This window comes from Fusarium falciforme, chromosome 1, assembly GCF_026873545.1.
Source record: "Fusarium falciforme chromosome 1, complete sequence".
In the NCBI taxonomy this organism is placed as follows: domain Eukaryota; kingdom Fungi; phylum Ascomycota; class Sordariomycetes; order Hypocreales; family Nectriaceae; genus Fusarium; species Fusarium falciforme.
The window spans coordinates 6,345,782-6,360,252 of record NC_070544.1 but is presented as its reverse complement, the minus strand read 5'-3'; the positions used below and the strand labels follow the sequence as shown (position 1 = coordinate 6,360,252).

Here is a 14,471-nt window from a genome sequence, read left to right as displayed (position 1 = left end):
TATCTTTGTGGTCATCATCCGAAAGTCTTCTTTTCGCCCATCCTCACTCAAACTCTCACACGAGCCATGCGACATCCTCCATCACGCTTCTCTACACCATCTCCAAAGCATCATCGTCCTTTGGAGACTTCTTTAGACGTTTCTTCAACTCTTTCAGCCTGTTTGCGCGCCGCTCTTCTTCCCCGATCCGCAGTGGCGGAGCGATGATCCGCCGAGAATACCACCCTGCGGCCGTGAGTATCGTCACAGGTATCGCAATGACCCAATATATCCAGAATTTGTTTGAAACGGTCCATTCTCCTGTATCGTCGTCGATATTGAAGAAGGACATGCTAAAGACGGCGGAGATGAACGTCGCAGGGAGGAAAGTGAGGGTTGCGAAAGCGATGGTCTTCATGGCTGCGCTGTCGGACTGGGTGGCCTGACCGATCTGGACGGAAATGGCCGAGTCGTACTGTGCGACTAGGTTGAAAGAGAGTTGGATCTCGTTGATGAGACGTTCTTTGTTGGAGAGGGCTCGGGATTTGAGGCTTTCGAGGGTGTGCTCGTACCAGAACAGGCGCTCGCGGATTTGTCGGAAGCTCCCCTTCTTTGGCCGCTCGCCAAACCATTGTTCTTCCTCCAAAGTCTTGTGTTGTTCGACAATGGATTTGACTGTCTTGAGGCAGACATCGAGGGTTTCGGAGACGTGAATGGCGTGTCTTGCGAGGTCGTGTAGACCCCGGTAGTCGGGGTCAGGCTTACTGCGCTGCTTCTTCTTCTCGACCTTGCGAATTTCGGTCCTCACCGTCCAAACGGCATTGTTCTGTAGATCCGAGAGCTCTTCAAGAAGTCGAACGTGGACCCAGAAGGGGTCGTGGTGAGGTTCGGCGTGGGAGCCGTCGAGCATCCCTTTGGGGATGAGCTCAGTGAGCTTCGACTGCTTTTCGGATTCAAAAACGAGAAGAATTGTCTGGTGAGATGAGGCGATCCATCTGGTAAGTGTGTTAAACTTGTACCAGGAATGCCCGCCTTCATGCAACTGCTTGACGAGGTACCGTGACCACGCATCTGTGGGTGTCAGCGTGGATCGTAAAGAATGACTGGGTTGCTCACTGAGTGATGTAACGATGCCGTATTCATCTCTAAATGTCTCGCATCCAAAGTGACCGTTGGACTTTTTGGCGTAGTTTGACCACCAGAGCTGTGGCATCTGGAATTGGGTGGTGAAACATCGGCGACATGATTTGCACTCGCGGACCTTGTCTGCGTCGGCGAAGCTGGAAAGATGTCAGCGATTGGTGTGGAGGAGTTAGTAAAGAGATTACAGACATTACTATCACATGCGAGTCGGATTGAAGAAGTGAAAGATCGGTTGAGCCATGAAGTTGAGCTGGCGTGATTGTTTCTTCCCGCCAGTCATTTTTGCCTGAGGCAAGATCAGCATCCTCTCCATCAACTCAGCGATATCCATCATCAACTTACTCTTGTCCCAAACCCGAGCCTTCAATGGCACACAACTTGACGATTCTGCAGGCATTTTTTGGGCATCACGAAGAAAACGAATATTTAGAGGTTCAAGTTGCAAAAAAAGAGGAGGACCATGTTTCAATAGGCGCCCAGCCTGATCTGTCCGACCAGGGTGCTGCGCGGTCTGAGGCGAAGCACATCAGGCAGGCTCTGAGAAATCAGATATGATACGCGTGATAAAAAGAGGCTGTGATTAATTGGACAATTGTTTATGCGGATTTGTGCAACGAGAATAGGATTGTAGTGTGATTCTCATGCAGGCTGGAGGAAGACATTGAAGAGAGGTGATACAGCGGATTGACAAGTCACTAGGTAAAGCATGGGTGCCATAGTATTCCGCACTTTGCTAGACTAGCCAATAGAGATCTCACCATCATTCTGACACTTGAACTACCTCCTAGCTTATGTACACTCTCAAACCTGTTATCCATACCTGCTCCAACAAAACACCCTCCATCCATACCTCAAGCACAGATCACACAACAAGCCTTCCGGCCCCAACGGAAGCTAGCATCGAAATCTGCCTCGGCTTCCTGAAAGAGGAGCCCGGCATCGATAGCGCGCGCCACGAAATGGCGATGCGGTCTTCTCGTTGGTCGCGACCGGTCTGCGGCTGAGGGGCCCCTGTTCCTATCTGGACTGAGGGGTTGAAGACGAGCTGTCTTGTTCTCGACCCCGTGGGCATTCTTCACCCCCCTCTCTTTAGTGCCGGAGCAGGGTCCTGCTGGCAGACAAGGCAAGGCGGACGTTGGGTTGGGCTGTGGTAATAAATAGCTAGGAATGGGATGCCAAGATGTCCGGGTCCTTGGATTTGCGACCCTTTTCGCTCGTCTTTACTCTCCCTACGCGCGTGTAAGTAAATGGCCTCTCCACAGCCTACCCGTGCCGCAAGCACGGCGCCGTCTCAGCGAGTTGCCCGAAAGGCAGTCGGAGCATCTTCGACTCATTCTGCTTCTCCGCGTCCTGTTTCTTTGGCTTTGAGGCCTGCTTCTACATGGAGTGCCCCGCCAATTCATCCGCAGCCGCAAGGTCAACAGCAGTACCCTCATCAGCAACCGAATCAATATCCTCAAGCTCAGCCAGGTCAATATGGGCATCCGCAACAGTATCCTCAGCAGGGTCAGCCCGTAGCTCAGCCAGCCCCGGCGGGTGGTGTTCATTATCCTCAGCAACAGCAACCGCATCAGTACCAGCAGCCTCAACAGCAGCATCAATCGCCAAGCCAGCAATATCAACAGCCAAGCCAGCAGCATCACCAACCAAATCAACAACAGCAGCTGCCAAGCCAGCAACATCCACCACAGGCGCAGCAACAACAGCCGCCTTATCAGCAGCCTCAACACCAAAGTCCGCATCAACAGCAGACATGCCCGAACCAGCAGCACCCACAGTCGCAACAACAACCACAGCAGCAGCAAGCATATCCGCAGCAACAGGAGCATCAGCAACAGCAGCAACCCCATCACCAAATCCCACCACACCAACAAACGCAGCAGCCTCCGCAGCCTCAACAGCATAATTACCAGCAGCAGCAACAACCACATCAGCAAGTCCCTCAGCCTCAGCAGCAACATGACTATCATCAACAGCTGTCGCAGCAGCAGCAGCAGCAGCAACAGCAACAACAACCGCAACCTCACCACCACCATCAACCCTCAATCTCGAGCCCTTCAGTACCTCAGAACCCCCCGCCCCAACCGACACCCGAGCACCCACCACAACCACCACCAGCTAGCCCAGCTCTGCAACGTCCCCAATCGATAAGCGATCATAATAGCATACACTCGTTTACGGCCGAACATGGAAGACCCCCGAGTATCAGCAGCAGCAGCGCTGGTATTGCGACGCCTGGGACGACTATCACAACGCCGAGCACACTGACAAGTCCACTGTGGGAACATGCTGCTGTCCCTCCCGCGACACAGCCAGCGCCGAGTGGACGGGTATCAACTGGACAAAATCCGTCGACCTCTTCAATTTGCAACCATTGTCGCAAAGGTGAGCGCAGTAGACGAGAGAATGGACAACTGATACTGACAACTTACAGCCATCCCGCCAAACGTCTCCATCTACACCTGTCTCATCTGCAGCACCGCGCACATCACTACAGTCTTTTGCGTCTGGTGCTTCACCGCCAACGCTGTCAATATGTCCCACGGCCACGATAAGACCTACTACGTAACCGACTCGGACCCGCGCGTACAACTCTCCGTCCCAGATCCCACCTCCCACCTGTGGACCATCCGCAAGAATGTTTCAGGGCGACTCTGGTATACGCATAATTCGACGGGTTTGAAGACACACATCAAACCGACGGCGGCCGCGTTGTCGGGATACTCGGGTCTGCCGGCGGGCTGGGAGGAGAGAAGAACGCCTGATGGGAGGACCTTTTACTTTAATCGCAAGATGGGCAGCAGCTCGTGGACCAAGCCGGCGAATTCTTTGCCTGATGGGTGGAAGGAGTTGAGGACTCCAGACCAGGTACCGTTCTACATCAATGAGAGCCTCGGACTCTCGACTTGGGATCGTCCAGGACAACAACCAAGAAAACGACCAGGGCAGAGCAACAAGGTCGTCACAAGATCAAGGTCTGGACAGCCCAACAGCAATCAAAACGCCGGAGACGCCATTCTGTCTGCTACCATCAACGCGGCCAGACTCACAGGCCACGGCGTCGAAGTGGCAAGTCGACAGATGGGCAAACTCGGCAAGAAGAAGAACTGGAAGAAGATGGGCCGGATCATGACGCAAGCCAGCGGTTTATCCATGGACTCTGACGGCGAGGGTGGTGGTGGAAATAGTTCTGACGACGGAGGGTATGAGGAGCAGGGACAGTATCAGGAGAACCCCGGCTTTCAGCAGGCTGCGTTTTCGGAGCAGCAGTCGTTTATGGATGGGAACCAGACGCCGGCTGGGTATCAGCAGCCTGCCTATGAGCAGCAGGCGGTGTACCAGTACTCTGCGCAACAGGAGCAGCCTGTGTTTGAGCAACCCGCGCTGTACGACAACAGCGGGCAGTTTGCATACCCTGGCAATGTGCCTCAGCAGGGCTATGAGCAGCAGCAGGAGCCTCAGTACCAGTACGGTCAGAACCCGGCGTATGATCAGCAGCCCGTGCAGGAACAACAGCAAGTGCATCAACAGCCGGTTATCCCTCAGGAACAACCACAGTACTATACCCAGGAGGCCCAACAGCAGCCTGGTCAGCAGCAACCAGTTATGCCTCAAGAGCAACCGCAATATTATCCTCAAGAGGTTCAACAGCAGCCCACTCAACAGCCAGTACCTCAACAACCAATTCTCCCCCAGGAGCAGCCTCAATACTACACCCAGGAGGTTCAGCAACAGCCTATACAGCAACCTGCGCAACAGCAAGTGCCTCAACAGCAAATCTACCAGCCAGTCCCTACCCAGCAACCTACCTCATTCGATCTCGTCATGCTCCCAGACCAAAACAGCGATCCTCCTCCACCCGCCCCCCAAGAGCCATACATGCCTCCTCAACCTAACCAGCAACCGGCAGTCACCAACCAAGTCCCTACGACCCAAGCACCCATGTATACTTTCCAGCAACCGTTCTTCTACGACCCAACCCCTACGACACAAGCTCAAGCTACCGTGACATACCAGTCGCCTGTCTACTCACCGACATATATACCTCCGGAGCAAAATCAGTTGCCGCACAACAACCAGCCCGAGATCATAACGAGTGATGCCCCCCTGGTTGAAACGTACAACTCAGACAGCACAACCATCTTTGTTGACAGCGCTTCATTCGTGACCGGAAGCGGACAGCCGAACGCTGTTGACGAACCCGTCGGCACCATACCCGATAGCCAGGGCGACATTATAGTAGAGGTTACGATTCAGCAGCAATCGGAGCCTCTGGATGTTCCGAGTCAATCGAGTGTAGAGGTCATTTCAACTCCGGAGCCGGTGATAATACAGGAAAATGATCAAGCGCCAGACTCGATATTAGCAGCTCAATCGACCCAGATTCAGGGCGACATGGATGCCTCTGCTGCATGTTTAGCCCTTATCTAGGGGATTGGGATTAGTATAAGTCACTAATATATTTGGACAAAGGTTCTAAAAGATGAGTGATTTGGAGATAGCGATATTAAGCATCCTTACAAGTGATGAATGATGAATGAAGTAGAATTCCCTGTGTATATTAGGATCACGGAACGAATATTGTCCTGGCATCACTGCCCTCCTTAGACGGGCTGACGAGATTCCTCTCCGACTCAGCCTCCGCCTCGTCCACCTCCATCTCCTCGTGCTCGATACTCTTGTCCATCTCCATGTCCGTGCAGCCACTATCCTCGTCTACTTCTGTGCCCTCATGTTGATGGTCCTTATCCGCCTCCCTGTCCTCCCGTTCCCAGTTCTCAATCGCTTCATCGGCACATTTTGTGTGTGGGTGTTCTGCTCCTAAAATTGCATGGCGCAAGCGCGAGCACTCCTGCATCAGCTCGAGAGCCTCCTCTTTCTGCCCCTGAAGCCTCCGTGACCAGGCCAGGTTATACATCATGATCAAAGTATCTGGATGTTGGCTGCCAAGCGACTGAATGTGAAAGTCCAAGAGGCGAGATTGCACTTTGACTGCTTCGTCAATCCGCCCTTTTCTGTAATACAGATTACCGAAATGGCTAAGGACTTGGAAGCTTCTAGGGTGACCCTGGCCGTATCTGGCCTTAACTTTCTTCATTAGTGAAGAGAGGAGCTCTTCGGCCTCGTCATGCTCGTTCAGTTGCAAGTGAGCGCGGGCCAAGTCGTGCATACAGTCGAGAATGAGGTCATGACGTGCAGTCAAGAATGTTTCTGCATAGCCTAAGATTTCCATAAGCAACTCTTTCGCCTGCTTCGAGCGGCCCTGTTGTGCGGCGGCTAACCCGAAGAGGCGTTTGCAATCGAGCGTGAGTAAATCATGGTCGCCCAGTGTCTCCTGCGCCAGCGCCATTGTTTGTTTGGCGCACTCTTCAACCTCTTGGGGCTGTTCCAGATTGATGAATGTCCACCCAAGGTTCAACAACGCCTGGATGGATCTCCTATCCTTCTCGCCAAAACCCCTTTGTGCCAGACGCAGCTGAGTTTCTGCTGCAAGCCGTAGCTCCTCCCATCGCCCACGGGAGGAGAGAAACCGGCAAACCTGACCCTGAAGATTGTATGCCACACCTTCCATTCCCTGGATCTCAGTCCATCCGCAGACTCGCAGTGCATGCGCAAGGTATCTCTCGTTGTTACCCTGCCAGCTATTGCCGGGCCACGTGTTTCGAGCATAGACACGATCCACGGCAAGCAGCGCAAGCCTGGCAAAGTATTCTCCACCTTGACCCGGAGATTTTTGTGTGTTGAGGCCGTATCGAGCAGCGTCTTGTACAAGCTTGTGCATCTTGACCATTTGTCTGTTTTCCGCGCCCCGATATTTTGTGATGAAAGAGAAGTCTTGAAGTCGTTGTACTGCCTTGTTTAGTGCCTCCACTTCCTGCGTTGTCCAGCTCTGTGACTCCCAGTTGTATCTGGCGGCTTCCACTAATAACTCCATAGAAATTTCCTGGCTGTGAAGGAATGCTAGGGTGTGGAGGATCTTGTATGTAGTCTGATTCTCTTGTTTGAGGCGGTGAATCGAGATGCTCCAGGTCCTTAACACGCTGTTTTGGGCATCGCTCCGCCTGTGTTTGTCAAACTCATCCTCTCCAAGAACCCGCCATCTCTCAGTTTCTTGCCTCAGCTGAGACAAGTACTCCGTCACAGATGTGTCTGTCTTGTACAAATACGCCCCCGCTTGCGAGATGGCCAATGGTAGCCATTGAAGCTCTTCGAGTAGGAGCTCTACCTCTCGAATCTCTTCATTGGGCGTCACTTGGCGCCTCCATATCTCAAGCAGATTCCTTGATTCCTCGGCTGTCATCTTGGGCACTTCAATCCCGTGCTGTGGCTCGACGAGACTTCCATCAACTTGCTGGTCTCGGCTTGTCCAGAGCACTGCGCCGCTGGGCCCTTTTGGGATGTAGTTTGAGAGAGTCCGCCCTCGGTGGCCAGTCGCCGGACCTACACCAAAAAGGCCCAGGTCATCAGCGTTGTCAAGAACAAGGAGCCATCTTTTTTGTGATTCTATACCGCTTCGTACTGCCCGCAGGAGTTCGCTTCCTTCCGAAAAGCTGCCAAGTCCCAGCGCATCGGCAACTCTGTTGTAGTCTTGCGTAAATGTCGCCTCCGTATCCGCGTGTACCCAAAAGACCGAACAATCCGGGTTGCGGCAGCGGCCATAGGCATACTGTAAGGCGACCTGAGTTTTTCTGCTCGCAGCTTTAGTGATATCTCCAGCTTGAATGCTTGACACTGTCTCTTCTTACCCTGATCCACCGAGGCCCCAGAGTGCTGCGCTTTGGAACTCGTCCGAGTTGGATGGTAACAGTTGATCGAGTTTGGAGTTAATGCCAGGACGGGGGACGAAATTCTCGTTACGGTCGTAAGCGAGAACGTGACACGCATCCGAAGAAGGGATCCTGTGAACGATATCTGAGACTGACTCCTTGTCCCCACCTGAAGAAACGCTGTAGGAGGTTGACTCATCTTCGGATGGGTCATCTTCCAGGCTCTCTTGCTGCCTTGAATTAGACGGCTTGTCGGTTCGTGGGTACTCCTCGACAAGCGCCTTTGCGACTGACGCGGCCGTGGCAGCTGCAAAGTTCTGCCAGTGTTTGTTCTTGTGGCTGTCGGCGTAGTCACAGATACCTTGGACGATGATGCAGGGGATCCCATCCCAGGCGCCTGCTTCCTCCATCCCGAAGGCGATCAGATCGTGCTCTTTTGCGATTCTATCGCGATCCTCCCCGGACTTGAGCACCCTGTCTCCCCATCCAAGATGGCCGACGAGAACTCGAGGCACTCGAACCCTCTCGCTGTCTTGAAGTCGCTTTCGAGGCACGCGTTGCTGCGCATCACATCCGAGTTCGCGGCAAGACAGGTTCCGGCTAACAGCGCAAACGACACCAGGACCACTGTTGCACTCCCTACAGACCTCTGTCGAGTAATGTTTGTGGACGTAGGAAGTCGGGTACAGATGATCATTTCCGGCTCCGGGATACTCGTAATGTGTTGCTGCATCACCATCAGACTGTTGACTCTGGAGTTTCTCCAAGTGGGAGGCTGATTGTTGCTCAAGCAGCTGGAGACCTCGGCGTGTCTTGAACGTTACAACAAGATTTTGGATATGCAGCGCCGGCCTTCCAAGGCTATCATTGAGCGTGTTCTTAGTTTCGAATCCGTCCGGATATCGTCTCCCCAGATCGTATTGGACGACAGTGTTGCTGATAACGACATCCCCAAGAACGAGTTCCTTACCCTCTCCTGTCTTTGGGACGCCTCCGCAGATGCCCGTCACTAAGACGAGCTCCAGGTTTGGGTAACTAGACCGAAGGCTTGCGGTTGCGCTGGTAGCTTTGAATATGCGCTTGCCGTACAGCAAGACGATGACAATGTTGAACGCTCCGATCCGTCCGTTCCTGTACATGTTTGGGTCGCTGGCTGTTCTGCCATAATCCTTGTCCCAGAAATCGTCGACAAGGTGGCAGACGGCATCGTACTCGAGCGACAGGGAGCAAGCGATGGCAATCTGGAAATCGTCTCGGCTCTCTGGCGCTTTTCGAGATCGGAAGTGCATTAGAATCGGATCTGAAGTGGCTGTGTTGGGAGTTGTGTAGGTCGCCTTCGAAATCTCCTCCTGTTTGCTGGACCATTCTTCCGCGGCCAAGTGTGAGAGCTCTTTTGGCAATTTCAACAGAGTCTCGAACTCTGAAGACGACCATTGAAGATCATACCTATTCAAAATTTGCTGAGAAGAACCCCCTGATCCACCCCCGATCTCAGTAAACTCGAAAGGGGTATCATCCAGCAGATCAGCGCCGCTTGGGCAACGGATCTTGGAGTCTCTATCGATCAGGTTTGGCTCGGATGTGACCAAGCTTGTCTCGGACATAGCATTAGGGTGGTCGTCTAGATCTCTAGAGCTGTCAAGTGCCAACCGCCTGAGGTGCCCCGCCACATGTTTCTCCATCAACTCGAGCTGAGTCAAGTCATCAACTGTAGATCCCTTCGTCCCCCTCTGAACCTGGGATGAAGGGTCTGAATTCCCGGTGTTTGAAACGTCATACCCGCAGATGGGACAAATATTTCTACCTCTCTTGCGAGGCACCATGCAAGACTCGGCGATTGCATGCTTCTCTTCGTCGGTGCAATCAGAGTGCTGAGAGGCAAGGTGTTGCTGGAATTGGCCCTTGTCAGAGAATTCTTCCACGTCATGATCAATGTCACAAGTCCAGATGAACGGCTTGTGAATTTGCTGCGGCCATTTGGTAGTGTGGGTATGTCTCATGTGTTGGGCCCATGTGCCGAACTCCTGGAAGCTAGATGGACCTTGTCTACACTTCTCAGAAAGGCAGATGAAAGGACAGAGATCTTTGTTGACATGGCGCCTGCAAGATATTTTTAGCTTTCACGCCACTGGCAGGAATAGATACAGAAAACATACACCCAAGCCCATCCTAGTCTCTCATGTTGTTCTAGGGGTCGGCAACAATACGGGCATGAAGGCTCCGGCTGGTGAGGTTTGCACTTTGGCGGCTCCGGGTAGTCTTCAAGTGCTTCTGCTATGAAGGTGCGGCTCTCATTAGACGAGGACACAACGGAGTCGCTGTCGCCTCGTCTTAGCCTGGCAATCAACGATGGCGTTGAGGCGAACTTGGAGGCATTAGTCTCGGAGCGCTCACCCAGCATCGGGGAATAGTCAAGATGGTGCCTCCTAAAAGCCAATACGGCTGAAGCGGCGGTTTGGAAAGGCCCTCGCCTCTCCTCTCTTCTGTCAATTTCTCCTCTCGTAGCTAGAGGGACATGGGAGTGATCCTTCTCCGCTGTTCTTTCACTCGAGGTGATGTTGATCTGACCAGCGAGCTTGGATTGGTGTCTGTGGAGGTACCTGAGCTTTTGGCGTCGTGATGCCATGCTGAGCGCCAGATGCTCCTGGAGGGACGCGGTAGCAGTTTTGTATTTGAACTGGATAATGTGTCTTGCTAATTGAGTGTAATCTTCGTCCCCGTGTCTCCGCGTGAAGGCGTTGATGCGCTCGTCAAGACTGGAGACAGAGTGTTTCCTGATGGCAGCTCCAAGACGATTGAGTCTGTTGATGCTGGACTCGATGGCCTCCAGTGCCTGCGAGGGTGTCCCCTCGAGCCCCGATGTGCTGGTGACTGTGTTGTCTGCAGATACGTCATGATCCGCTGAGACGACTGCTAAAGCTTAGCAGCGAGACCTTTTGCTGTAAAGAAAGAAAACCCACGAAAAGCCAAGTTTCTCTGCAAAACTGACAACATTTGCACAACGAGGCTTCGTATTTCATTGCTGTACTCTAAACGTTTATCTATCGATGCATTGAACGAAGTAAACACGCCGAGATAGGATGCCCAGACGTAGAACCGCTGCTGCTGAAGGTCTACCTTGGTGTGCAAACCGGATGAAGATGAACATGAGCTCGTATACTCGGAAAATAGCTCCCTGCAGGATTGGGCGATGGTGGAGATCCTAAGTACTTCCTCGGTGCGTCCATCTCCCGTCTGACCGACCGCCTCGGCTGGGACACAGGTTGTCATCTGGTCGTGGGTATGTTATATGTTGATCGCGATACGGGTTTCTGGCATTCGACCCTGGCCTGACCCAGCTGGTGTTTCGACGTTGGTGAGAGTTTGAAGCGCCGATAAGTCGGGCATCAGCTGGGACTGAGGACAGTGTAAATATCGCGACAGGTTCACATTCCAAGTACCCTTCACTCCCTGTGCAGCTACCTGCAGGACTGGACACACAAGTCTCGGCTAAACATGCCCCGCCTGGCTGGTCGACTGACTTCAGCCGCAGAACAGGATTCTCTGTCAAAAAGTGCTTGGAAAACATCTCTTAACTACCAAGTTACACTCACCATTACACGACCGCTGGTGGCGGACCTATGTATGGCGCTTGCCTCCACCTAATATGGCACCTATCGAGATCGACACGGACGAAATAAAAGCGTTGGTCAACATTGTACAAACGCTGGTGCCCCTCATCTCCGAACAAATATTATCTGGTAGAGACCAGATAACGAACTTGGCAATTTTGAATGCAAGAGATGCCATGAACTTTGAACTGAGCCAGGTGTTTCTCCATCTACGCAGAGGCCAGGACATGGGTCTGGAGGAGTACACGCAATTTCTGAGAGACTTCCGGAAGCTCAAACTACTACTGGAAGGGATTATCGACGAGCATGTGTTAACTTCGGGCCATTCGCCTGGGGTGAGTAGTCCTGGGTTTATCGCTGAGGTGTAGACTGAGCTTGGGCTGATTTGCATACCGAGAAGCAACCATCATCCATTAAACAAACGCAGGAGGTTTCAGACATGGATGAGTTCCCGAGACTTAACGCGTTGATGAGACGTGCCACCGAGGAATCGGACGGCTCGGATCTCTCCCACTTCATCAAGCTCCCGGTCACCAACGAAGAGGCACGCAGAGCAGAGCGGGCAGTCACTAGGTTCAACGCAAATAACTCGGAGAGATGTGCGCAGGAGGACGCGGGTTGCCAGGATACAGAGATGGACTATACAGCCATCAGACAAGACGGGTGGTATCAGCCCGAATCTAGCTTGGCGAGTATCGGAAAGCCCACGCCAACAACTCACGAATCCTTCCGGACTATGGTCACGACTCTAACGGAAACAATCGAGGCCAAAGGCTGCAAGCATCAGCATGTCGCGAAGATCCAGGCTCAGGAGCCTACCCGAGGGGCTGAAAGCTCGGAAGGCCTTGCTCATAACTTGTTTCTCTCGTGCTCCTCGGTCAAAGACAAATGGCAGCAGACTACTTGCAGGGTTGTTACGAAACTGCATGTGCCTACCGACTCCATCGACTCAAAATATAGCTGACGGTATATCTAGGCCATCTGCAAAGCCTCCGCTGAGGCTGATGAAGCACGCATGCAAGACAATCCAAGACTGCCTAGATGATGAAGAGACCCTCAGTATTCTCCTACACAAAGAGGGCATCATGTGGGACCCTCATTCCTCGAAACCCATCCCGTCTCCTCCTATCTGGCCGACTCTCTCATTGGCTGAGTTGCTCAAGTCTGGCCCGAGTCCTCTCAGTCCATATGACAAAGTGATTATGGCATTGAATCTGGGTCGCATGCTGCTTCGGACGTACGGCACTGGGATAGATGGCTGCGCTTGGTCAGCCGAGGATCTCTTCTTCCTCTTCGAGTCTGGCCAGGAAACCGCCTACCAGATATACAACCCATACCTGAACTATTCTCTCGCAAGCGAAGGCAGTACTGTCAGTCCCATATCGCCCAGGAAATTCCCAATCTTGATTGATTTCGCGAAGTTGCTCTTGGAGATCGCGTGTGGAAAGACTCTGGGGCCGTTCAAGAGGCGTCCAGACCGTCCCGATATCTCGTTACTCGCCGAGGTAGAGAAAGACAGCGTAACTGAAGCCGTGGTAGCAGCATATGTGCATGCAATCAAGAAGTGTCTCAAGGCGAATAAGGACGACGACGAGGATGCAGAAAGCGAAGAAGAACAATGCCGAGCAGTCATCCGAGATGCAGTTGCAGACCTCGAAGGAGCCTGGAGCACCGCCTATGCAACCAAGCGCGACCTCAATCACCCAAAGGAGGTCAAAGTTCCCCAAGGTGCGCTGAAAAGAAAGGCCCCAGATGCCCAGAACGGTTCTGTCGGGGAGAACGGTTCAACCAAAGCATTGCAAGACCAGCTCTCAGGAAATATGGGTGGTCAAACTGTTTCCTCGCCCAATGGCTTATTTGATGTGATAAGAGTCAAAATGCTCGGAGCCTGCGCGGATTCACGGTAAGACCCTCAAAGACGTCGAAACACATGAATGAAGCTGACGGGGTTGAGCTGTGCCTGGGCAACTGCTTTCCTTGAAAGGGCCGAGGGTTTCTATAACCGACACATTCATCACCTGCCTAGTGAGAATCGCATTCGCGTTGCTATTCTCGATACCGGAATTGATGACACAAAGGTTTTTTTCAGGGCAGCGAAACAAAACAGGACAAGAAGAGACAGTCCAGTTATACTTAGGAGATCATTTCTAAACGGCATCTCTGTTACTGACACCGACGGACACGGGACGAATGTGGCCGCTCTTGTATTGAAGATGGCGCCCGAGGCCGACTTGTATGTGGCCAAGATCTCAAGTGGCCATGAAGTGGATGGAACAGAACATATAGCCGATGTAAGATTTACTCAGCGTACTTTTACTATCGATCTGTCCCGGCAATCGCTAACCAGATGAGTAGGCGATTGAATGGGCAATAGAAAACGAGGTTCATATCATCAACATGTCGTTTGGATTGTCCAGTCCTAATTGGAACATCATAACAGCGATCTGCCGTGCTGAGTCGCTGGGGATAATTTGCACTGCCGCAGCATCAAACTACGGCAGTAACCAAACGAGATCCTTCCCGGCAAAGCTGGATCAAGTCCTTTGCATCCACGCCGGAGATGGAAATGGCAACAAGTGTGAACAGAATCCCACTCCATTGCGTCGCAGTGACAACCTTAGTACCTTGGGCGTGTGTATCCCGTCCGAGTGGGAAGATGAAGAGGGCCACTACATCTCAGGCACTTCTTATGCGGCTCCTGTAGCTGCTGGGATCGCAGCCAACGTTCTCAGGTTCGTGCGATACGCGACGGCTAGGGGCTTGATGACGCAGTTCCAATACGATTACGCTCATAGCCGCTCGGGGATGAAACGCATCATGCTGGCAATGTGCGAGACACAGCAACGAGACGGGTATGAGTTTGTGACACCATGGCGAAGGATCTGGAGAGAAGGTTCAACCGAGTCGGACGTTGTCAGCAAGATGAAGGAGGCGTTGGAGTAGTTAGATTGAGGGTACCCTTGAATCAACC

At 52.7% G+C, this 14,471-nt stretch overlaps 4 protein-coding genes across 4 annotated transcripts; 2 read left to right on the top strand and 2 right to left on the bottom strand.

The window, feature by feature from the left end:
• Positions 1–91: 91 nt before the first annotated feature.
• NCS54_00183900 (Hypothetical protein) lies at positions 92–1,519 on the bottom strand (the record flags this gene model as incomplete). Its single annotated transcript, XM_053147454.1, has 4 exons — positions 92–1,050; positions 1,096–1,259; positions 1,312–1,408; positions 1,465–1,519. 4 exons carry the CDS (start codon positions 1,517–1,519, stop codon positions 92–94), a joined length of 1,275 nt encoding a protein of 424 aa, XP_053003429.1.
• Positions 1,520–3,309: 1,790 nt separating this feature from the next.
• NCS54_00183800 (Hypothetical protein) lies at positions 3,310–5,553 on the top strand (the record flags this gene model as incomplete). The annotated part of the gene is made up of 3 exons (XM_053147453.1): positions 3,310–3,345; positions 3,435–3,507; positions 3,557–5,553. The coding sequence occupies 3 exons, from the start codon at positions 3,310–3,312 to the stop codon at positions 5,551–5,553; spliced, it is 2,106 nt and encodes a 701-aa protein (XP_053003428.1).
• Positions 5,554–5,689: 136 nt separating this feature from the next.
• On the bottom strand, positions 5,690–9,493 carry NCS54_00183700 (PNP-UDP-1 domain-containing protein; the record flags this gene model as incomplete). Its single annotated transcript, XM_053147452.1, has 2 exons — positions 5,690–7,811; positions 7,869–9,493. The coding sequence occupies 2 exons, from the start codon at positions 9,491–9,493 to the stop codon at positions 5,690–5,692; spliced, it is 3,747 nt and encodes a 1,248-aa protein (XP_053003427.1).
• Positions 9,494–12,585: 3,092 nt separating this feature from the next.
• NCS54_00183600 (Subtilisin-like protein) lies at positions 12,586–14,443 on the top strand (the record flags this gene model as incomplete). Its single annotated transcript, XM_053147451.1, has 3 exons — positions 12,586–13,403; positions 13,455–13,791; positions 13,856–14,443. 3 exons carry the CDS (start codon positions 12,586–12,588, stop codon positions 14,441–14,443), a joined length of 1,743 nt encoding a protein of 580 aa, XP_053003426.1.
• Positions 14,444–14,471: the final 28 nt, after the last annotated feature.